This window comes from Brienomyrus brachyistius, chromosome 12 (genome assembly GCF_023856365.1).
Source record: "Brienomyrus brachyistius isolate T26 chromosome 12, BBRACH_0.4, whole genome shotgun sequence".
Taxonomy (NCBI): Eukaryota; Metazoa; Chordata; class Actinopteri; order Osteoglossiformes; family Mormyridae; genus Brienomyrus; species Brienomyrus brachyistius.
The window spans coordinates 17,890,918-17,915,881 of record NC_064544.1 but is presented as its reverse complement, the minus strand read 5'-3'; the positions used below and the strand labels follow the sequence as shown (position 1 = coordinate 17,915,881).

The 24,964-nt window shown below is 45.2% G+C and overlaps 1 protein-coding gene across 2 annotated transcripts in view; it reads right to left on the bottom strand.

Annotated features, from left to right (window-relative positions):
* sorcs2 (sortilin-related VPS10 domain containing receptor 2) overlaps window positions 1-24,964 on the bottom strand; it is a 197,394-nt gene that overhangs the window by 4,985 nt on the left and 167,445 nt on the right. Inside the window, exons 10-25 of one of the 2 annotated variants that reach the window (XM_048971460.1) lie at window positions 20,400-20,546; window positions 18,828-18,930; window positions 17,381-17,457; window positions 17,093-17,184; window positions 14,271-14,378; window positions 11,704-11,824; window positions 11,482-11,615; window positions 11,105-11,233; window positions 9,228-9,399; window positions 8,889-9,075; window positions 8,213-8,346; window positions 4,955-5,078; window positions 4,346-4,458; window positions 4,121-4,243; window positions 2,746-2,845; window positions 463-634 (exon numbers count right to left, since the gene is read on the bottom strand). In XM_048971460.1, coding sequence (XP_048827417.1) covers window positions 463-634; window positions 2,746-2,845; window positions 4,121-4,243; window positions 4,346-4,458; window positions 4,955-5,078; window positions 8,213-8,346; window positions 8,889-9,075; window positions 9,228-9,399; window positions 11,105-11,233; window positions 11,482-11,615; window positions 11,704-11,824; window positions 14,271-14,378; window positions 17,093-17,184; window positions 17,381-17,457; window positions 18,828-18,930; window positions 20,400-20,546 — 2,036 coding nt within the window. Of the gene's footprint in view, window positions 1-462; window positions 635-2,728; window positions 2,846-4,120; window positions 4,244-4,345; window positions 4,459-4,954; window positions 5,079-8,212; window positions 8,347-8,888; window positions 9,076-9,227; window positions 9,400-11,104; window positions 11,234-11,481; window positions 11,616-11,703; window positions 11,825-14,270; window positions 14,379-17,092; window positions 17,185-17,380; window positions 17,458-18,827; window positions 18,931-20,399; window positions 20,547-24,964 lie in introns of those variants that run through there. The other variant, XM_048971459.1, reaches the window with a different exon arrangement.

Genomic DNA, 24,964 nt, shown 5'->3' with positions numbered 1-24,964 from the left:
GGAAACCGGAGTACCCGGAGGAAACCCCACGACGACACGGGGAGAACATGCAAACTCCGCACACATGTGACCCAGGCGGAGACTCGAACCCGGGTCCCAGAGGTGTGAGGCGACAGTGCTAACCACTGCACCACCATGCCGCCCCTATTTTTACATTCATATATTTTTAAATAATAAAAATGTGAAAATGTGAGTCTTGGAGTCAGCATTTCAAAAAGTGTGACAGGATAATTCTAGATCTAAAAACACTAAACATGTCTAATCAGTAAGATTTCCAAAATGCCACACACACAAAAAGTTACTCTAAAACTATGAATATGGCTTCTAATTGGTGGTTAAGGTTCAACTCAGATCAGGCTTTAAATGGTACCAGAGGTTAGTGAAGAGTTAGGGCTTTGGCCCTAACTTTTTAACGTACTTTTAATGAGGAGAAAGGATGGAATCAAACAGGATGGGGTTTACCTCTTGAACTTGTAGAGGACGAAGCTTCCAGTGCTGATCAGGCAGACGATGAGGAAGACCATTAATGCCCAGATTCCAGGGCTGGCTACGCCGCCCCCAGACCCTGCGACACAAACAGCCCAGGTGCAGTCAGGGAGTCTGCAGTGACGGGCAGGAAAATCAGCAACCCTCCCTTCCCCCAAACACTGCACTCGACCTTAGCCAAATGGCTGAGAACACACAGACACACTCACAGGTCAGTTTACACATCTGTACACAGGCAATCTCTCTCTCTCTCTCTCTCTCTCTCTCTCTCTCTCTCTCATGCACACACACACACACACACACACAGAGACACGTTTGAATTCATATCTTTGTGGGGACAGTCCTTTCATTTCTATGGGCAAAACCCTAATCCCAGAAATGACAACCTTAACCATTACCCAGCCATAACCTTAACCATTACCCAGCCATAACCTTAACCATTACCCAGCCCTAACCTTAACCATTACCCAGCCATAACCTTAACCATTACCCAGCTCTAACCTTAACCATTACCCAGCCCTAACCTTAACCATTACCCAGCTCTAACCTTAACCATTACCCAGCCCTAACCTTAACCATTACCCAGCCATAACCTTAACCATTACCCAGCCCTAACCTTAACCATTACCCAGCCATAACCTTAACCATTACCCAGCCATAACCTTAACCATTACCCAGCCCTAACCTTAACCATTACCCAGCCCTAACCTTAACCATTACCCAGCCATAACCTTAACCATTACCCAGCTCTAACCTTAACCATTACCCAGCCCTAACCTTAACCATTACCCAGCTCTAACCTTAACCATTACCCAGCCCTAACCTTAACCATTACCCAGCCCTAACCTTAATCATTACCCAGCCATAACCTTAACCATTACCCAGCCCTAACCTTAACCATTACCCAGCCATAACCTTAACCATTACCCAGCCCTAACCTTAACCATTACCCAGCCATAACCTTAACCATTACCCAGCCATAACCTTAACCATTACCCAGCCCTAACCTTAACCATTACCCAGCCCTAACCTTAACCATTACCCAGCCCTAACCTTAACCATTACCCAGCCATAACCTTAACCATTACCCAGCCCTAACCTTAACCATTACCCAGCCATAACCTTAACCATTACCCAGCTCTAACCTTAACCATTACCCAGCCATAACCTTAACCATTACCCAGCCCCAACCTTAACCATTACCCAGCCCTAACCTTAACCATTACCCAGCCCTAACCTTAACCATTATCCAGCCCTAACCTTAACCATTACCCAGCCATAACCTTAACCATTACCCAGCTCTAACCTTAACCATTACCCAGCCCTAACCTTAACCATTACCCAGCCCTAACCTTAACCATAAGTAACCAAACAAAATACAAGACTTTTGCCATGTTCAGGTTTTCGATTGCAGTCACAGATTTTTATAAAATCGAGTTTCCCATTGTTGGACTGAAAAGATGGTCCCCACATTGTCAATGTCAAAATAACAGGTTTTTACCACAATGTGGGGACATTTTGTAATATATGCAGTACATAATCCACAGAGACAGACACACACAATGTGATTTTCTGCAATCGCTGATGAAACTGACAGTCAGATGAAGGTATATCTGTACAGTCAAAAAGAACATTCTTTCCAAGAAACAGCTGAAAAGGAAAACATAAAACATGAAGAAATATACCTTATTAACCTAAAAAGGAGTTTCACTATAAATTTAATGTTTTTAATACCACATTCTGTTGTTGTTCGACAAGATCATATTTTAACATCTATATTTTAACAAGTTCACGCTTAGATGGAGGAAACTGCACCACAAACAGAGGTCAGAGCAAATCGAAAGGAAAACGGAGTAAAATAAGAGCATTCGGCAACTAAGGGAGCACACAGCCGGCTGCATTTCCTAAAAAATGTGGCAATAATAATTCAGTTCAGCTTCAAAATAATGGCATACAAGAATGCAAAATTTAAAAACATCTCATTTTTAAAAGTGACTGGAAGTTTATGAGAACAATCTCTTCCGTTGAGTGTTCATATATGTTTTGCAGAAAAGGCAGGATTTGTTCATATATGCTTATGATCTGAACTATTTCAGTATAACATCATGTTGTTCAAAACTATAAAACCCCAGAGCATCATGGGACACAGATATACAGGATCGCTTAACCATGATGACAGAGCAGTATCCTATAGCGGGGCAATCCTGCACCCTCTCTAATCTCTCCTTAGAGTCTGAAGGCTCTAACGCAGCCAATTACCTGCATGTGGCTCTGCGAGGCTCACCAGCACCACCAGCCCCCCCCTGACGATGAAGCTGACGTTGTTCTCAGTGAAGGCCTGTTTGATGGATGGGATCTGCTGGAAGACACAGAATTCTCTGCAGGGAGGGCTGACAGGACTGAAGCACTTGCAATTAAATAGTCTTTAAAGCGCAATTATTTTGAAGTGTGTTGTTTCTTATTGGGCATTTCTCGTTCATTTTAGTTGACCTGCTTTCTATAATATACTAACAAACTAGTTAAAATCAGGTACTGAGAGGAAGCAGATAGTGTTGTTATCTAAAATAGCCAGTGTGGGTAATTGCGTCACTGCCTATCTGCATGTACGGGTGTTCCTCCACCTTCCTTTTCATTCTGAGAAGATCCACTTGTGTGTGCTCATTGTAATACTGACAGCCATCTTGAATGACACGTTAAACTGCAGTGGATTGTGGGTACTGCCGTCCCATTATACAGAATGATGTTTTAAAATGTATGAAATCATGTGCATGTAAGTCCAACTCAATGGAGCTTTATCTTCTGTAACTGGTACTTCCTTTGTGTGTATAATGCGCCCTAAGGAGAGCCCATTAAACAAGAAAGACTCTGAGTAAGTTTGCTGCATGATGCAATCACACTAACACCTCACAGTCGCAGTGCAGTCTTTGGGAATGTCGCACTCTGACTCTATATTTTAAACTTAGACTAATATATTTCTGCTCATAATTGTTGTCTTGGCCTTTGCTTTAAGAAAAACTATGCATATTTATACACGAAATGCTGGATCTACTGATATATGAAAACATATAAAGAATGTGTGTGTTTTTTCGCTGAGATCCACTATATAGGAAACATCACCGAGTTATTCAGTCTAGCAAATTTTAACGTGATGCAGGAAAAAATGCGATAAGTGGAAATGCAGAAGCCTTTTCCATCAAACTCCGCACAGCTGAATACTTTGTGTATACAGAGCCTGTGAAAAGCTTTTTGATGCAGCTTGAGCAATATTCAGTCTAAATGAGCCAATAGTTTGCAAGACCTTTGAGAATCATTTACTACTGGAAGCAGATGTACAGTATTCTAGGGCACTTCCCATAGAGCAATGCTGGCTTCATAGGCAAGTGGGAAGTTTTAATGATTAAAGTTTGCCTCCTGACCCTGAAGGGGATCACGGGTCCCCTAGTGGCCAGGCTGATAAACAACAATGGATATCGACACTCCCCTGGTTACATCTCCATGACATACTTTTCCTCCCGTCACTTTGATGCAGTGGATCTCGTGTTTTTCGGGGATGTTTTTTTGCTTAGTTTCAGGCTCTCTTGCAAACCGTGGAGTGCAATGAGCGGTCACTTTGTAGCGCTGTTCAGTGATGTACCTTGTCCAAGAGCACACTTCTCTTGGCTGGCTTTGCCTCTGCTGGTAGAACATAGAGGTCTGCAGTGGTTGGCAGACCTGGCTTCACCATGGTAACCAGCAGCTCTTGGGGAACACCTGTAATCTGAACATAAATGCCACCATGTACCCCCAACTTGAACATGTATTTTATCCAATATAATCTATAGTGAAAAGAGCATCTGCTACATGAGACAAGACAACATACCCTGGACAGGATCTTGGTAACAACCTTTCCAACATCTTCTCTCCATTCTGGAATGTTGGGGTTGAAGTGGTCAAGGTTCCTGCTGAAGCTGAGGGGGATTACCTGGAACTGTTCTAGAACACAACACCACTGGGGGTCAGTGGAACCTACTTTATATCCTAGGGCTCTGTGCTCTCCAGTGTGAAGGCCAAACATTACTGAATACATTGCCACACACTTAGAGAACAGACATTTCCGTTAAGGTTCCACAGATTTTAAATTGCCAATGGATATTCAGCCGAGAGGGTCATCGTTCACTGGGAGAAGGTAAGCTGAGTTTTACTCTAGGACAATGTTTCCCAATCCGGTCTTTGGGGACCCGCATACAGTGCAGGTTTTTGCTCCCTCCCAGCTCCTGAAAGGCAGAAAAAACCTGGACTGCCTGGTAGGGAACTGGGGGGGGGGGGGGGGAGTAAAAACATGGAGCGACTGTGGGTCTCTGAGGATCGGATTGGGAAACACTACTCATGGATACTCATAGGTGGATAGAGTAAGTCCATCAAAATGGAAGAATTACTGCTCAGGGTGAATTGATATATGTTTGAAAGAAATTGAGAAGCTACTTGTTACCGAAGACGCGGACACGCTTTGTATCCTGGACCATGGAGCGGCTGTTGGAGGCCTGGACAGTGACGGACACCTCCCCTGTCTCCGGGAACTTGATGATAATGCTGTTCTCCAGAGAAAGGATGGGCTGTCAAGGCGACAAAGAGGGGGCCAATTAATCACAAGAGACTCCGACATACCTGAGTCATTAGCACAGATGTCAGAAAAATGACGGCAGACAGGAAGGACATGCCAGACCTATTTCCAGCGACACAGACACACGAGGTTAACCGCTACAGACGCAGAGGCTGTGTTTCATCACAGATCTTCTGTCATCCTTCTTAATATTCAGCAGATTTCCGGTTCAAATACAGTGCACATGCATTTTTTGTGATGTCTTCATTGAGACATTTTTTTTTTTTTTATGGAAGCAACATACGAGACAGACAGTTATGTCAGGCTGAAGGGTTAACCCCCCAGGTGCTCCAGGGTCTATTTGACCCCGCTTCCTGAATTGTATATACCTTAATAAAGGTGTCCACTAAACATAAATTAATGTGTGTGTGTGTGTGTGTGTGTGTGTGTGTGTGTGTGTGTGTGTGTGTGTGTGTGTGTGTGTGTGTGTGTATATATATATATATATATATATATATATATATATATATATATATATATATATATATATATATATATCGTCACATTCTGTTAGCTGCCAGCAGGGGGCACCACAGAGCATCCTCCACTGTTTAGAGTCTAGATGGCTTTCTTGTCAAGGAAGCAAAACTATACCTATTCATTGTAGAACCCCCTTTCCAAAAGAGTTGGGACACTGTGTAAAATGCAAATAAATACAAAATGCAATGATTTGAAAATGATGTAAAACAATGTTTAATTTGATATGTTGTCTTTGTTCTATTTTCAATTAAATACGGGTTTATATAATTTGTAAATCACTGCATTCTGATTTTATTTACATTTTAAGCGCTCCAGCTTTTTTGGAAATAGGGTTGTACCTTAGTGGCTTATTTCTCCAGTTAATGACAATGATACATTATTATCATTATTGGGTTTCCGGACCATGCAGCTTTAATAGCCCAAAGGTGAAACCTCTTGGCTGTCACTGGGATCTGAAGTAGCAACCTTCTGATCAGAAGTAGAGTGTTACAACCTACTGAGCCACACCAACCCCCCCCCTTTACCATAAGTAATGTTATTTCTTACTACTCTGACCTTCAACTATATAGAAACCATAAAAGATTGTAGACTAAGGTCTTTGAATAAGATAAATCTACCTGGATGTCATGCACAGTCCAGGGCTGCAGTTCCTTCCCTATCGCTCCCGTTCCTGCGCTGCAGAACCTTCACAGCATGGCAGATATTGGTCCATTTTGTGGGAACAGCACACGTGAGAGTCCGCGGTGCCCACAAGTTACCCATTTCCTCCAGTCAGCAAAAGACCTGCTGAGGAGCCTTTAAAGTCCCCGATAATTGGTGAATCTATCCCTGGAAATGTGAGGGCAGCAGGACTGCAGTCAATTTTATCCCAGGGGCCAGAGCAGCCAACAGCGAGTCACATTTAAATCTAAATCTGCCGTCCACCACAGCACTGATGAGGACAATCAGCGGCTGCAAAGTTAACTTTGCTCCACAGTGCAAAACGGTTAAATTATGTCTGGGCCAATACAAGGATGATCTCTGGTCTCGTCCCCATCAGAAGACCCAGCAGAAGATTACTGTCACTGAACTGCTGCTTGTCTGAGTGCTTTTTATAAATAACTGGAACAGCGGGGGGGGGGGGAGTCCAGTTTAAATAAACCTGAATAATTCTCAGCGCTGATTCAAAGCTGAAGACACATTGCAGGCCCAGCAGCCCCCAGCACGGCTGCCACCCCCACTGACCCCTTCCCTGGGTCTCACTCCATACCAGCTCTGCTGCTGCTTCCCCAATGATGTCATCCCAGCCAGCTTATTCCATTACATCACAGCTTTCGCTACAGTAACTCCATAAATATCCCGTCCTCTTATTCTCAGAGTATTATAAGATTCTCAACAGATCAAGTAAAAATGGGAGCATTAACTGCTAAATAAAATGTCACTTACTATGCAAGCAGCTCTTGCAAATGAACTAATTAGTGCTCAAAAATACCTTTAATGACCAGAGCGATATTTTGGGACTTGCCGGCCAGATCACATGGATTGGTACCGATGAGGATGCTTCTGTGAGTCCTCCCTGGTTACCTGGTGACAAACTCGTTATAATAGCAGTTGTGGGGGTCGTGTCGCTGGGATATTTTCACGTTCATACGGCAGAGCTGCCACGAGATCTGAATGTGTCTCGCAGATGTACAGCACTGGGCCTGAGTCATTATCAGGAACGCGCTGCGGCTCTTGTACAATGCTTCTGCATAACAATTCACAGAGGTGACACTTTCGTATTACAATCCAACTGCATCACCCGGGAGAGACTGACTTTCCGGTGTAGTTATCTCTGAAACATCCAACAAATGTGATCTTTAATGCCCAGTCCCCAAGTCCGTAGTATAAATACCACCATTAAGCACAAGCCCTGCTAAAATTATTACTGAAAGTTAATAGAAAACTGTGTAGTGCTCTCCCAGGTATAGTGACCACCGTTGTGGATTAAAGATTAAAAAACAAATTTCACCATTAAAATGCTAGGTCACTATTCCAGTCTACTTCATGGTGATGAGGACTCACTCATTAATCACCGAATGACTGGGAATCCCACAGCAGACACTCGGCAAACAGATATGACACTTTGCTCCTTCACACTCATGTCGAGGCGGCTGGGACCTCCCCCACGACGCTGTTAGTATCACTCCACATGGTTCCCTTGTGTGGTTCCCTGAGACCACGTCTGGTTACCAGATACCCTCTTCACCTTCAAGAAACGCCTCAAGCCTCATCTGTTCCAGAAATTTCATTACTAGCCTGATGCCTCTTTATGTTCCCTGAATGTTCTTTTGTTGCACTGGTCCTGTTGGTACGTAGTTCCTGCTCCGATGCTGCTTACACTCATAACATTGGAAGCTCAGCCTAGCTGCACTTACTCCTAGTTGACTCCTCGACAGCACATATTATTTGCCTCCCTTGTATGTCACTTTCGATAAAAGCGTAAATGCCACTGCATGCTGTTTATAACAACACTCCTAACATGTACTTTTAACATGTACTGCTTTCTGTGAAGGGAGACATATTGGTGTTTTCTTTCAATAATAATTAAAAATGGCTGTAAAGTGACTGCATGGGAGGATTTGGCACCTGCAGGTTGTCCCCGATCCACCAATAGAAGACGGTCAGGTTGGTGGCGTCAGGCAGCACCATGGCAGTCAGGTTCACTTCCTGGTTTCTTCCTGCAATAGGAACCACTTCCAGGTGGACTTCCTGTAGAGGGGCTGCATGCATAGGGGTGGTTATTCAAATACATACAGAGTTACTCCATTCAGAACAAATATGCTTATTCTCCGAAACAGTGAACCTGAATTGTGAATGCTCGTGGGTGCATTCAAAAATGTTCTGAGGACAGAATGAATAATGATTGGTTCAGAGAGACAACCAATTGGATTGTGGAGAAGGTGGATCCAAGACATCTAAAGGGTTGGTTCTGCCTCTTCTAGTTGCTTGGACCCACTTCCTGTACAGTCTGATTGGTTATCTCTATGAACCAACGATTTTTCGTTCTGCCCTCAGAACATTTTTAAAACTCCCATACACAGTGAATTTCATTGTGGATTTCAGTCTGCTAATGTTCACATGCATTCGACCATGACTGAAAGCACTCTAGTAACTTCATTCTTAAAACTGAACTCATTGTCATTTTTTCAATGACAAGCATGTCTTACATGTTCTATTTGCGGTTACGGAGCCTTATCCCATAGTGATGTGACTGTGTGAGGTGAGGAATCCCAGCATGCATCTGTGAGCCCCGGTCTCTCACCATTGACCTGGATGTAGACCGTGGCCTCGTCGTGCCCAGCTGCGTTTTCGGCCTTCACGGTGACCCGGTAAACACCGGGCTTTGTGTACCGGTGCTGGATGGGCTCATCGGTCACAGTCAGGTTGCGGTAGATGGCCCGAACTCCATCGCCCAGGTCGACTTGGTATTTGGTATTCGTGGTGTCCCCCTGAACACGCACCGTCGGAGATGTGAACATTTTTGGCCTCGTTTTCACCAAATACCACAAACTACTTCGCTTTGAAATATAAAGCTTGCCTTAGTAAACCTCCCTTTAATGGATGAATGGCTTCCCGCCATGCTGTAGCGGTCGCATTATACCTGTTCTTGAACGACGGTGAAGGTGATGTCATCACCAGGTGCCACGGCCAACATTTGCCCCTTGATGCCCAGCTGGAGGCCTTTAGGGGGCAGCAGTGGGCAGATGTGCTGCTTGGAACTCTGCTGCCTGTTGACCCCTCCCTCGCAGACATTGGAGACCACTTTCCGGTAGCTGCAGACAGCACACGCGTAGGATGTTGCGCTTAGAGTGCCAGCTTGCGGATGCGTGTTATTTGTATGGTATGATGAACATTATAGAAATCATAAATGTTCCTCCTTAATTATCAGATTAGATGAAAATGCTGAAATAAAACATATACTCAGCTATGTACAGGTACTGAGGCTAACCCACTGCTGAAACTGTTTAGCATATTCGTTTTCCCAGACATGACTTACTACTAACAGACAGTCACATACAGTGACATATGGCGCTAAAGTGTACACAAACAGCTGGCTGGCATATCCATTGCTAAAGTAAGCGGCATCTATAGATAAGTGATTTATTTGTTTATTGATAACATCAGGTTATTTTTTATCTGCATATTTCAGAAAAGCAACATTTATAGTGCTTAAGAGCAACCAGGCTAGAAGATCCATCCATCCATCCATCCATCCATCTTTAAAATCAGTTTATCCGGTGGCAGATCGCAGCAAGCCCGAATCTTATCTCAGCAATAACTCTGGACAGGATATATTTTTAATGCTCTTGTTTCCGCTCATCATTTTACCTAAAATAATGATTCCAGCTTCATATCAAAACAGTGGTTCTTGGCGTGTGTATAATTTCCAGACAGGAGAGACAGCACTGACTTGTTTCATAAGCAGCACAAACTTCACCCAGGCCCAAAAAAACTTCTGTTGGAAAACAATGCGCACTGCAGACAGGGCACTCACTGCAGAACCAGTGATATGGAAGCCATTGCTGATTTTACTACCTTTATGCCCCACTTATAAACAACAAACTAGGCAAGTGTATAAATATCAGGTAATAGATGGATGTTTTGTGCCCAGTGCTACTGTTGGGTAAGCTATGATTGTAATATAAACTGAACACTAGATGACCTAAAATGGGTCATTTTTAAAATATCCTAAAAGAAGTTTTAATTACAGAGACAACTTTGATTAATTGTACCTTATGACAATTATTGCATAACAGGATTGAAATCCAGGGTTTTATCTGATGAAAAACATACATGATGGATGTTAGGAGCCAAGATGGAGTTAAGCTGTGGTGTGAGGCAGCTGGCCACGTTCACTGCCGTACAGCAGGATGAGAGCAGAGCGTCACTGTAATGCTGCCTCACCGGACTCACTGGCACTGCGCTGTGCCCTATCTAAGCGGGTGGGACACTCTGACTGAGAGAGACCAGCTGTTGTGGAGATGTGGGGGGGGGGGGGGGGGGAGGCATGGGCGGGGGAGGGGCACCATGCAGGCAAGCAGTCATTTAGTCTGATGAGAGATGCATCTGAAAAGATACCCTTCACTGTGCAGCTTGGAGTCATGCTCTACTTACTGGTAGTGAAGGAGGAATGAGCATTTGGCTGGCTTTGTGTGTGAGCCTGATGCCTGCGTGTGTGTGTGTGTGTGTGTGTGTGTGTGTGTGTGTGTGTGTAAGCTGGGGAAGGTGAGTTAAAGATGCAACTTCTTTGACCATATATACCTTAACTGGCTTATAACTGCTCAACTCATATGTGTAGCCAAGTCCTCTTGTGAACAGAGTGAAAGTTGTTACCTGTTTCAGTTACTGTTTAAATTGCCACCCCTCTCCAGGCCTTCTGACACTCCAACAGTGTGTTAGGATGTCTACGTCACACACTCACATCCCGCCTCCAGTGCCGCACTGCATCTGCCTTCGCCAGACCGGCAGCTTCCTTACCCCGTGCTGGATTCGTAGCGGTGCCCCTGGTGGCAGTCCTCTGGAGGCGAGTCGGGGTCGAACCAGAAGTCAGCGAAGCAGCGGTCTCCCTCTGCTTTCAGGCTGGGGGCCCGCTCGAACCCATAGTCACTGACATGTGGGAGGAAGAGGAGACACTCATCATACACAAGGCTTCTTTTGAACACATGATCAGCAGCTGACTAGTTCCTTAACCACAGCACCCCCTGCTGCCTGAGCACTGAACAATATGCTTTTATTGCTACCTGAATTATACACACTGCAGCAGCTTTCAAACGTCTATGACACTTTATCCAGACATCCAGGACATGTTGGGGTGGGAAACTCTCAGTCTGCGGCCCCGTAATAAGCGGCCTCACCAGGCGAAGTCCCTCTGAGTGCACTGGCAGGGTTTGGCTGTCAGCGCAGATGTGAAGCTCTTGCCCTTGATGCAGAATGCAGACTCCTTCCTCTTCCGGTAGCTCCTCTCCTGGCCCATAATGCAACGCTCCCCCTGAGGATAGGGAAGTATGGTTTTTTGGTTCATATGAAAGGACAGGGCTGTGTAAGTATGCTTTGGGGAGGGGGGAGGAGTTAAATACCTGCGGATCAGTAAGTCTCCAGGAATCGTAGTCGGCCTCGGTACACTGCCGGGGGAAGGACTGTCGGAAGTCCACCTTGACCAGCTCCCAGTCGGAGCGGTAGCTGATGTGCCCAAACACGCTGTGGGATGCAGTAGGGCACCATTATCAACATGACCATTACCATCATCATTATTACTATCCTCACTATCATTTCCCGACGCGTCGCTGATGTTTTTAGAAAGTCATCCTTTATCATGATACATTCATCCATCCATCCATCCATTTTCCAAACCGCTTATCCTACTGGGTTGCGGAGGTCCGGAGCCTATCCCGGAAGCAATGGGCACGAGGCAGGGAACAACCCAGGATAGGGGGCCAGCCCATCACAGGGCACATTCACACACCATTCACTGACACAGCTATGGGCAATTTAGCAACTCCAATTAGCCTCAGCATGTCTTTGGACTGTGGGGGGAAACCGGAGTACCCGGAGGAAACCCCACGACGACATGGGGAGAACATGCAAACTCCACACACATGTGACCCAGGCGGAGACTCGAACCTGGGTTGATACATTCATAACTCAATAAAAAAGTGTACCTTCCTCATATATTTAAGTTTTCGTAAATCTGTGAAAAAGAACTATGAACAGTTTAAACATAAATGGTCAATTTTCCCCATATCTCACACAAGCTGTGATTTCACTGATCGCTTAAATAAAAATTTGGTGGATAAATGACAATGCCACCGTGAGCTGATGGTATCACCCAGGCAGGGCACCCCCAGCACACAGTGCCCCCGTGAGCTGATGGTATCACCCAGGCATTATCGTGTGAGAGTCACGCTCAGCTCAGCGTGACTCACTGCTGACTGCTGACTCTCTCCAATGACGGTTAGAACCATCACATATAGGCTGTAAAAATAAACAGTGGAAATAACTGACTGACTGACTGACAAACACCATGACAGATCTGCACTTTATTTGGGTAAATATCTACTCCTATGCAATGCAAATAGCTGGCAATGCGTTTCGGATACAACAGAAAAGTCTTTATTAGCAGTCTAATAATTTTGTATTATACAGAGATAAAGGTTTCTTGCACAATTATGTGCTACATTGTCAGGGACATTTGGAGAAACCGTCTGCAGAGGGAGACCATGCAGATTATTTTCTTTCTCATGTGTCTACAATGTCATTCTGCTGATTATGGAAGCTCCTTCACATATTACCTGAATGCTCTGCCACCAATTCCTTAAGAAAGGACAGACAGAGGGCTGGCAAGTCACATTACATACAGTAATAACACAAGAAAACTCAGAGGGAGAGCGCATCCATCCATGCATTCATCTTACAACTGCATATGGAGAACAGGGCGGAGCCTATGACAGGCAGCTTAGGGTACAGGGCTGTACCAGGCGGGTGCCCAGTCCAGCACAGGGCACACACACACACATCAGCGCCCCCTATGGGTTGCCGTCTTTGGACTGTGAGAGGAGACACTGGGAACGCAGGGAGAACATGCAAACTGAAGGAAGGAAGATGTTCTGGAAAAATAGGATCATTCATTTGTGTATCTTTCTTTTGTAGACTTACTTTAAAGCCTCCTCTCTTTTTTCCCCACGACTGTTTTCGTCTTGATTATTCTTGAGGAAATGAAAGGTCTTTACAAATATTAAAGTAACGAATTTCACTTGTCAGGCGCATCTAAAAGGTCCTCTGAATATACCGTCTGCCTTGCACAGGAATGGGCAGGATGTTTGCCACTTGCAATGGGGGAGACTTAGAGATCACTCTATGCCTTAAACTTTAGTTCTCAATCAGCATGAATGAAAGCCCAACACTAATTCTTGGATCCGCTTAGACGGGTCTGAACATTATTCCTCTGCTAAAGAACATCATTTTTGACTAGATTTCAGGGCTGGAAGAGCTGTTTCTGAAAACACTGCCCATTTTCCCAACCGGCCGGCTCTGTGGACACAGATTTATCTTAACACCCCCAATTAGTCCCCCCCCCCCCCATTTTGTTTAACAGCTGAGGAAATTGCTGTCTCCCGTCTCACTCTTTGCACCCACCCCAGCCAACACGTAAAATGGGACCACGTACCATATCTGACCAAATGAATAGCTTTGGTGTGACATTCCTGCAGGTTTTACAGAGCAGAGAAGGGGGGGTTCATTTACGCTAGAGGAGATCTTGAAAAATCCCCCCCCCCACAGTATTTCACAATGGCCAAAACAAACCAGCAATTATGGGAGGAAGGATCCTGCCATTTGTATACATACAGCAGCCTGTACACCTAATTGGCAAGCAGTTCGGCTTGAATGGCGCTCTGGTGAGTCAGACACTCCTGGTGCACGGAACCATGAAAACGTAGAAGGCTAGTCAAAGACAGTGGTTCTGACAGCAGTGAGAAGGCCTGTAAATACACTCACCAGACTCTCACACCTCCGTGACCGTCTCACTCCACTCAAACGGTTGGAGACATGCTTAGTATGAATATTTACTAGAATGCTCTGGAATGCATCCCGCAGTACGGGACCACCACGGAGGTGATATCTGGCAGGAGGGCTGGGAATAACTCACGTCATGACCAGGGTCTCGTCCCCAGGCTCGCTCAGGAGGCCGTCGACGAACACGGAGGTGCTGGTGAAGTTGTGAACATTCCACGTCCGGCCTTCGTCGATGCTGAACCTGGGCGGGGATCGGTTTTCTGTTAATCTGAAACTTATTCAAATGTAAAATTCGAATGCTAACATAACAACTCTGTATTTCCACTTGTTGGGTCTGTTCCAACGCAGTCATCTCCCCCAGATCACACTGCAGTATTATCCCCACCACCTTTGCTCTGTGCTCGTCGCGCTGACCTGCTTGGTATGTCCATTTCAACACTATGGGGAGGGAGGGGCGTCTCGCACTAACTACAAGGGGATCACTTGCAATTCTAACAACTGGGAATACGAACTGGGCCATGTGCACGTCAGGACTTGAAAGCTGCCTGCATTAGCATAGATAAACTTCATCTGCGTTTAATGTTACCCAGCCATCCATCTTCCAACCTCTCATCCCGTGTCATGGGGGGACCTGGAATCCATCCAGTTGGCATAGTGAGCAAAGCAGAGACACACTCCGGATGGGATGCCAGTGTGTCACAAGGCAAAATAGGTCTGTTGATCTTCAGTGCAAAGAATGTCAGAATAGAAAGAATGGTAACATTTTACTTTATGGGACTAAAATAATGTAGCATAACACTATTACTCAACGTATTAATGAACCAGAAACAAGTGCTGGTTATGTACCGATCACATGTTCGTCCTTCATTAATTAATCATGATGGTTCGCATATTTCATGCAGTTATTATATTTCCTCATGATTTGCACTTGAGCAGTAACTGAGTTACTAAGTTACTTGAGCCCCCTCAAGTAAAGTGTTACCAAAGGTATTCAGCCCCATTGCTGACGATAAAGTGTAATATTGCTCGCCTGTTTCCATGACCACAAGAATCAACAATGGATACAGTTTCACGTCTGACCTAAAACCATAAACTAGACCTAAAACCAACTCTCTTGTTTATTTCCAGTATAATGCAGTGCAGGCTAAATATCTAGATATCCTCAAATAATAAAACACATCATTTGGCAGAATGAGTCAAAATGCTGAAGCCAAAACTAAAACATATGAAGAAAAATATAAAAAAAACAGCAACAATAAAAAAGTATTTTATACTGATTTATAAACCTTATTCATAACAGAAATGTCTTTGAGCTCAACACCCTCTCAGCCCTGTAGTCCTCCTGTAGGACTATGAAGGTCAACCATCACAGGCCTATCAGGACGTGACTCAAAGCCACGCCCCACTGACCCCCCGCGACCATCCCGCGACCCAAAACTAGTGTGAGACCGCGCCTGTCAATCACTCGCAGCATTCTCATGTTCTCACAGTTCTACACTGAGCTCATCCTGCTGTTCGCTAATAAAGAACCTTCTGGCATATTTTTGTGTGGTTATGGCAGCGTTTCCCAATCTGGTCCTTGGGGACCCGCAGACAGACCATATTTTTGCTCCCTCCCAGCTCATGACAGGGAGCAAAAAATGTGGACTGTCTGGCAGAGAGCTGTGTGAGAGCAAATACATGGACTGTCTTGTGGGTGCCGGTGAACTGGGTTGGGAAACACTGGGTTATAGTATTCTTATCCTCTGTATGGTAGTGAAATTATATGTGCATAAAATACGGTGATTTATTAATCTGCATTCTGTACACAATGGGAATTATAGCTTTTATTCTCTGAAGTGACTGTTTTCCTATAAACTGTGAAACAGGGTGATTGTGTCACAAAATTGCTGGGATGCTCAGCTCAGCAGTGTGCCTCTGTTTTATGCAACCGTATGTTTTATGGCACCATAAAGCTGATGTTCACAGGCCCTCTGCTTTCACTGCCTAGTGTCCATGTTGTCACTAATTTCTACACGCGTTGAGTTTGTCATGCAAAGCATGATATCTATTGAAAGCTCAAAAATATGCACAAAGGCCAGTTTTTTTTTATTTTCCAATATCAGTAACGGCTGTGCCCAATCCGATCACTAAGCGACAGTTTCTTACTCAGTGAGCTTAAGTCAGGTTTGTATTCATTACAGACTGCTAAAGCTGCCAGGCACATCAACGAGAAAATCACCTTTATTAGCCATTTAAACCTCAGCGATACCACAGGGAGATCGTAAGCACATCATACTGCTATTTTGAGCAAAGATAAAAGTCATTTCTCTTTTTAAAGCGCACACAGGATTTAGCATTATCTGAAATAGATGGCGACAGGAGCTGCGGCCGTCATGAAGCTTTAATACCGCGACACGCACATGGTGCTCTTTAATCAGAGAGAGCCGGCATCAGGCCCCCACTCGGGTGGCCTTGTAGCGCCCGATAAAGGGAACGCCAAAATTCTAACATGCATAATGTGGCCTGAGGGGGGCTGCTGTTTCAAAAGCAACCACTGTATCTTTGGTATATGGACAATGATGTGTTCAGAGTGTCAGGACCCTGCATTTCACTCGCGCCGATCCAATGGTGCTCATTTGTAGCCTCTGGACTTCTTATGAACCGAAGTAGAATCAGAATCAGCGTTAATGGCCAATTATGTCCACACACACAGGGAATTTGACTCTAGCTGTCAATGGCTCTCATATATACAGTAGTAGTCTGCAGAGCTGTTAAACATACATGCATTTAAAACGATGAAGTTAGTGATTCATGCTCAAGGATGTGACCTGCTGTTGTATCTTTAAATGATGTGTTAAACCCAAATTCCCCCTATAAAAATAAGTCACTTTGGATGAAAGTGTGTGCCAAGGTACTTTGGCTTAAGATTATGAAATCAACTAGGAATTACTCAATCAGAGAACGCAGCCTTACTTGAGGATTTTGAGTGGAATGGAGGTGTCCTTGATGGCTACAATCACGCCTCCGTGATCAAGATAGAGGATGTGGTGCTCTTCTTCAAACACCTGCAATGACGAGGGGGGAGGGGGGGGGTAGGGGGCGATGCCGGAGACAGAGCGATTCTATGAATGAGGCTCCCTGGGTCAACATGGCTGCTGCAGCTATAACATGAAGAATGTAAAGTGACCGATGACACTGGGGACAGACAGAGAAACATCAGGCGTGTCCAAACAAAGAGAGACGCCCGTAGTCACACCGTACCTGCCTCCAGGATTTCCCACAGTCCGATGTGATGTACATCTCCTCCTTATATTCCACCAGCTGGGATCCCAGATTACCTGCAGAGACACGGTAACACCTGAAGAAGAGGCACCTGACCCGACATATTAGACGCATACAAATGGACAGGCCAGCAGGGGGCGACAGTGCGTGCGCCAGAGCCATCTCCTGTACCCATGACACAGAGACGGATATTCAGACGAGCGACTTCTCTCCGTCCTCAGTTCCTCCCTCTCCCTCTCTCCTTCTGAAGGGTCTGGCAGGTAATAACAGATTTCCGTCACTAATGCTGACAACCGAGTCCATCGGCAGGCAGCTGTAAGCTCCCCCCTCTCAATTATACGTTCGCCGCGAACCAGAAAAGCCCGGAAAGTAGAGGGCATCCAGAACAATGCTAAGACCACTTTCTTTCATCTGTTCACATTTTTTTGTTTTTTTTTGTTCAAAGTTTGATTTAAAAATCGGAAAAGGGAAAGGATTGTACTCCGTTGAATTAAAAAACGATTTCACACCCTGGCACCCAGTTATCACGAAAGTAGGGACATTTGTTTTCATTCCATCCTGTTATCTTTTGTAATCTCTCTGAGTTCTTTTAAAAAGACTGATTCTCCCCCCCCCCCCCCCCCCCCCCACGTTATACCTTGAGAGATGATGGGTTTTGGAGATCTGGGCAGGGTAATAAAAGCTAGTGGGACAGGGAGAATCCAGAGAGACCGGTGATGGATTGTTCTGTGAGGGTATAGATATGAAAGGGGTCGGGGAAAACAGAAACCTACATTTATAAAAAATTTAATTTGTTGCAGTCGTCCGTTTCATCGTGAGCGACAAGCGAAGGTCTTTTTTCTTATGCTTTTGAAAGCACACATCCATAACTCATAAACGGGACAGATAATCACGCAGGAACACGCATATTAACACGAGGAACCAAAAAGTAAACTGTCATCGATATACGGAAAACTCAGCCGGATCACCAGCAGGTCACCTGTGATCGCCTGTAATCTCGAGACAAAATTATCCAAGGCTGAGTTGAAAGCCCTAAGTCTGAATCCCCCTTTTCAGGGGCCCTAGACAGAATTTTTTTTGGGAAGAAAACTGATGATGACTTCCTCACTCCCTCACCAACGCAGGTATTTTAGGGGCCCTACACTACTGCCTATTCCGCCGATAGCTAGAGTCAGCCCTGGGGAGCATAGATATGTATGTTTATTCTCATATTGAATTGCAACTGTACCAGGAGTAGCCGGTTAACTCGTCTGCTAAACCATCTCTTGTTTGGCACTTGTTTGAAAGAAATCAATCCCTCCGAGAGCGCAAACACCCCAGCATTTTCTTGTCCACATCCTGTAATGTTATACACGTTTGGGACTCTTATTTAAGAGACCGGGAAGGCTTTGTCGTTTCCGTGGAGACGGTGTGCGTGGAAACTCACCGGCTCCCATGATGAGCCCAGGTGCGGAGTCTTTGGTGTGGACGGTCCCAGAGACATAGGGGTTGTCAGCCCAGCGCAAGTGCAGGTGCAAGTGGCAGTCCGGCTGGAAGAAACACAGAGAGCCCCCCCCCCACTCAGCCATCTCAGTCACTGGAGGGAGGATTCGAGACTCACAAACTGCAGGTTTTACTCCCCCAAAACTGCAAGCATATTTAGAGCAACTACATTATGTGAGATGATATATGGAAGCAGTAAGGAAAGCTGGAGATGTTGACTGTATTACTGCTGCTGTCCTACTGTTAAATAACATGCTGGTTTGAGGTGCTTAAGTAAAAGGTGGGTATATGGCTATGAATATAGTCTCTTTCTTCCTCTTAGAGGAAGTAAAATACCAGCTATTGGTCCAAATAAAGACCTGTACATTGGTATGGAAAGCAGTCTTCAGGCCATTCTGCAGTCCCTTCTTGTCTATGAACTTTTAACCCGGGTACTTCTCCATAAAACAAGCCCTCTCACTGTCAAGTCCGAGTGAGAAAGTTAGAACGGACAGCCCCCCCAGAGAGATTTATAAGGTTTCTGATGTTCTGAGCTCATCAACTCAGACCCCATGTCCTGATGGGCTGGGCTACAGCCTGGGTCATGTGAGGCTTTGAGACTAATTAAAAACCCAGCCTTTAGGATGGTAGCATGTACTGATCTTCTGTTCCCACAAGAAACGAGATACAAGGAACTGAATCTGGAGTCGTTCCATCTCTTTTCTGGAACATAAGCCCATGATAAGTGTGACTCACTATCAATAAGCCATTCCAGGCAGAAGGTGGCACAATCACTAGCAAAATGAGCTTTGGATGAGAAAGCTGGAGTGAGAAATTTGCTTCAAAGTTGATCCGAGGCTCATGGAGGTAGACACTGGTGAGAAATGTCCTTTGTGCCTCTCTACAGTGAATAACTGTGTAAAAGAACAATAAGCTAATGCTATGAAAATAACGTTCTCCAGTGTCCTTTATTAGTGGAACTGTGTGACTTAATAAGAGTGTTTAGCACAGGGTTGTGTGTATTTGGCACATACTTTAGAGACCTCACCCCCTTGAATGACCGCAAACAACGCCAAGGTTGAAGCATCAACACATGTCTGTGACTGGCTCCATTTGTCTGCCTCTCACTGTCGTAGCAGCTCATTAGACTAAGAGGTTCCATAGATCATCCTAAGTTTTACATCAGCGTCTGAATGTTGTCCTGGCTTATTAGAAGCGACCGCAGTCTCTCCCTCCTCCATCTGCTCTCCCTCTTTGCGCAGACTATCAAAAACGGTGCATGTGCTTAATTACTCATTCAAAGGGCTCAGTCCATGACCTGCGGCTAACAAGGAAGTCGTAAGCAGATGGTTCCTCTGCCGTTGCTGCATTGAATTTTCCAGAGAGCTGTCTGTTCGTCTTGTGGCACTTCAGACACAAGCTGCTGAAGGAGGAGAGCGTGGACACACGCTCAAGCGTGTGTCTGTTTCTGAAAGTGCAATGGACCATGAGGTAAGGTCAGAGCAGCGAGCCGGTGATGTTTACAGCTCAACCTTACCGGCTTGCAGTTGACCAGCTTGCCATTCATGTCAGTGGCTGGGGGGGTCAAGTAGTCCCAGTCCCGTCCTTTGTTATAGGTGACCAGCGTTGTCACCTTCCCATCCACCTTCTGATTGGCCAGGAAGACTCCCTTGATCCCACGGACCTAAAAAGGAATTGATACAGTTGACCAGTTGAATACTCTGTGACTGTGACTCTTTATGCTCAACTGGTTGGTTGATACAAAACCTTGGGTCCGGATTTGTACTTTCTGGACCTGAACTTTCCGCCTCCGTCTTTAGTAGATTGATTTTCTGGGCACAGAAGTGCTTTCGTGATATAATCGAATCCAAAGGCAAACTGAGGAGGAACTGGTCACTTTATATTTTATTACTGTTCTGAAAAGCTAATAGGTGCAGAAGGACATGGAATCTATAAACCGAAAATGTAGCTGTGTAGAAATGTGAAAAAACCCTTACATATGACTTTCTTCCATGTGTGCCGACTGAATGAGGTTTCATGCGAAAGCTTGATTTCATGCAAAGCAGAACATCCATTTACTCTGTGGCAGGGGCCTCAAAGAACATTCAGAGACAAAAAAAATGTGGCTTTCAAATTGTGCCGACAGAGGTAAACACTAAGGAAGACACGTCTATTGAAGTGATACATCTCCTCCAGTTTAATGCAGGCACTGAACTGGAGAAGGTTCAGCTTTGGAAGGCTGTGAGTGAGGGGAGTGAAGACGGATGAGCTTTACAGAGACGTAATGTGGATAAGTCTTATCTTCGTGGGAGCAGGACCCTGATGCTGACCCAAAGAGATCACCGCAAAGCTATCAAGATACTTTACTCCTGAACTCATCTTCATTCTTAGTGGACTCTCCATCCACCTTGATGTCACTGTCTCTTAAGGATAAAAGACTCTTTCTGCCTTCGGCACAGCTATGAAGTGGGGTGCCGGGTTTGTCAACTGCCTATTCCAGTGTTTCCCAATCCGATCCTCAGGGACCCACAGACAGTCCCAGTTTTTGCTCTGGGAGCGGGGATGGAGCGAAAATGTGAACTGTCTGGCAGCGAACTTGGAGGGAGCAAAAATGTGAACCAGCTATGACTCCCTGAGGACATGGTTGGGAAACACTGCATTAGTACATTTGAGGAATCCGCCAGTTCCTCACGACCCTTTCCAAGAAACTTCAGTTCCCCCTTGTCTACACAGCTGCTACTCTTCTACCTGACCGCTTCAAAATAATCAAATAAACATACTTCGCTTAGTTTAGCGCTGTCTTGCAAACCCCGATAGTACCTGTGGGACGCAAAGGAAATATCGCAGAAACAATGTTTTCAGAAGTTCTGAAGAAGACAGTGTCATTATTATTAGATGGCATCAAGCTGATGTCGACAGTTGCTGGCAAAGTAGATGGCATTCCTCCAGAAAGTCCCGTGCCCTGTCTGGGTCTTCATGGAAGAGTTTTTTTCATTGTAAAAACATGATTCTAATGTACAAAGTCAGAAGTATGTGGGAAGATCTAATGCCGATGCAATGAAAACCAGTTAAAAGCAATCCCTATCATGTAGGGCCACGTTGCTGTACATAATTCGGTGTCTCTCAACTTTGATTAAAATCCATTCTAAATAGTGGTTTAGGTCAGTTTTTGCTCTTGCAAAGATTAAGATATTTTTATATAATTAGGGCAAATATATATATTTTTTTATTTTGCATGCTAATTTCTTGGCATAAGAGTAGGCAGAACATCAAATAGATACCTTAATAATGTAAACTGTGTAGGTCGTAGGGGGAGGGAATAATCGGGAGAAAATTAGGGACCTGACAGGTGGGCGTGATCAGAGCGGCGGGTCTGAGTGGGAGCAGCATCTAAAAAAATCTCTAACTTCCAGCTCAGATGTACTGTGTCCCTTGTCTGATCGCCCTCCACCGGCTCGTGCTTTTGCAGTCAGAGTGGAAGACATGACCCTGGTTTAGGAAAAACTCTTGGGGCCTCATTATCCGCAGGACATCATCAGCCACGACAGCCCTGCCAGACTGATCCGCTCGGTGTCAGCCAGACGTTTCACAATCCTTACCAGCCCGAATCTCCCTCAAGGGGTCGCTCATTCTCTGTCTTTGAACCCACTGGTAAGTCAAGCTGCCAACATCTGTTAGGACCACAGCATACCATCCTGTATTCCAGCACTAAAAGCTGAACTATGCATCAAATGCCAGTACTGAGCTCTACCACTTTATACTACAGCACTACCACTGCGTAACTCCCGCTGGCCTATAAGCGAGCCTCGTGTGCATGCAGCACTACCACTGCATATCTCAGGCTGGCCTATAAGCGAGCCTCGTGTGCATGCAGGACTACCGCTGCGTACCTCCGGCTGGCCTATAAGCGAGCCTTGTGTGCATGCAGCACTACCACTGCGTACCTCCGGCTGGCCTATAAGCGAGCCTCGTGTGCATGCAGCACTACCACTGCGTACCTCCGGCTGGCCTATAAGCGAGCCTCGTGTGCATGCAGCACTACCACTGCGTAACTCAGGCTGGCCTATAAGCGAGCCTCGTGTGCATGCAGCACTAGCACTGCGTACCTCCGGCTGGCCTATAAGCGAGCCTCGTGTGCATGCAGCACTACCACTGCGTAACTCAGGCTGGCCTATAAGCGAGCCTCGTGTGCATGCAGCACTACCACTGCGTACTCAGGCTGGCCTATAAGCGAGCCTCGTGTGCATGCAGGACTACCACTGCATACCTCCGGCTGGCCTATAAGCGAGCCTCGTGTGCATGCAGCACTACCACTGCATACCTCCGGCTGGCCTATAAGCGAGCCTCGTGTGCATGCAGCACTACCACTGCGTACCTCCGGCTGGCCTATAAGCGAACCTCGTGTGCAAGCAGCACTACCACTGCGTACCTCCGGCTGGCCTATAAGCGAGCCTCGTGTGCATGCAGCACTACCACTGCATACCTCCGGCTGGCCTATAAGCGAGCCTCGTGTGCATGCGGCACTACCACTGCGTACTTCCGGCTGGCCTATAAGCGAGCCTTGTGTGCATGCAGCACTACCACTGCGTACCTCCGGCTGGCTTATAAGCGAGCCTCTAGTGCTTTCAGTACCTGACTCTTGTCAGGCTTGTACAGTCTTCCACACTCGTAGCAACATGTATGTTAACACACAGCAACAAAATTAGCTTGCAGACATTGTCATTCAAACGCATTGTGAGACAGCAAGATGAGGTGCTGGACACTAATTGCTGTTTCTGATATGTTGTGGGAATGTTTGCAACTGGCATGGAGAATAATGAATAATATATTTGCTGAAGCCTTCTGGGTGTCTTATACTTTAGTGATGATGTGACTATGTGTCTGGCCTATAATTTCATAGTAATTAATCACATTATGAGAGTCGACCAAAAAAAACACATTAAAAACAAATTCAAGGTGTCCTTCTCTAAATGAGAAGAAAGTCTGGCAGATAGAATATGTCTTAAACTGAAGAAACAACATCCTGAACTCGTAGCTACAGTACTCAGCTATGCAAATGAGCTGGAATTAATTACTCCAGTAGGATGTTTCTCTTCTAATGTAATCTTCCTCTCAGAAGCTTAAATACTTTTGGTGATGTTTGTTTAATTAATTCCAGTAAAAAAAGGTATTATTTATCACACACAAACACACATATCTGGAGTTTAAGAAAAACATTCCAAGAGAACAGAAAAAAACAGAGTTAATTGCCAATGGATGAGACAATGGAGCATTTATACATTGACATTTGGACAAGACTTGACATTATATATGTACAATACATACCTACATATATATCCTCAGTGGCCACTTTATTAGGTACCACTGCTCACTGATGGATAGTTCAGGTCCAGACAGTAAAAATCCAGACCAAGATTTTGTTTCAACCGACCAGCTAAATACTCTGTGACTGTGACTCTTTATGCTCAACTGGTTGATTGATACAAAATCCTGATCAGGATTTTTACTTTCTGGACCTGAACTACCCACTTCTGCCCCTGCTTGCTTATAAACGCTGTGTGATTATTGTTGCCAGAAATGGTGATTCCAGCATCTCAGGAACAGCCGACCTCCTGGGATTCTCACACACTACATTGTCCAGAAATTACAGAGAATTGTGCGCTGAACAAAACAGATAGTCAGGGGCGTTTCTGTAGCAACTTGACACAAAACACCTTGTTAGGTCAGAGGCGAATAGCCAGGCTTGGTAAAAGCTAACAAGGAGACCACAAGTGTAAAAATACTGTACAGAAAGGATTTTGGTACCTGGTTCCAGATAGGTCTACCTAATAAAGTGGCCACTTAAACATGTGTGTGTGTGTGTGTGTGTGTGTGTGTGTGTGTGTGTATATATGACATAGAGAGAGAGTAACTGAGATGGCTGATAGACTTCCAAAGAGTTTTTAAAAGAGCTCTGGTATTTAATTCAGTCTTAAAGCAACATTTTCCAAGTACCGTCCTCTAGGCAAACAACGTAAAAACAAACAGAGACTGTATGTTTTGGACTCGGCTGATGCGGACATTTCGCACTATGCAAATCGACACAGACACCAGCTGTTAGAC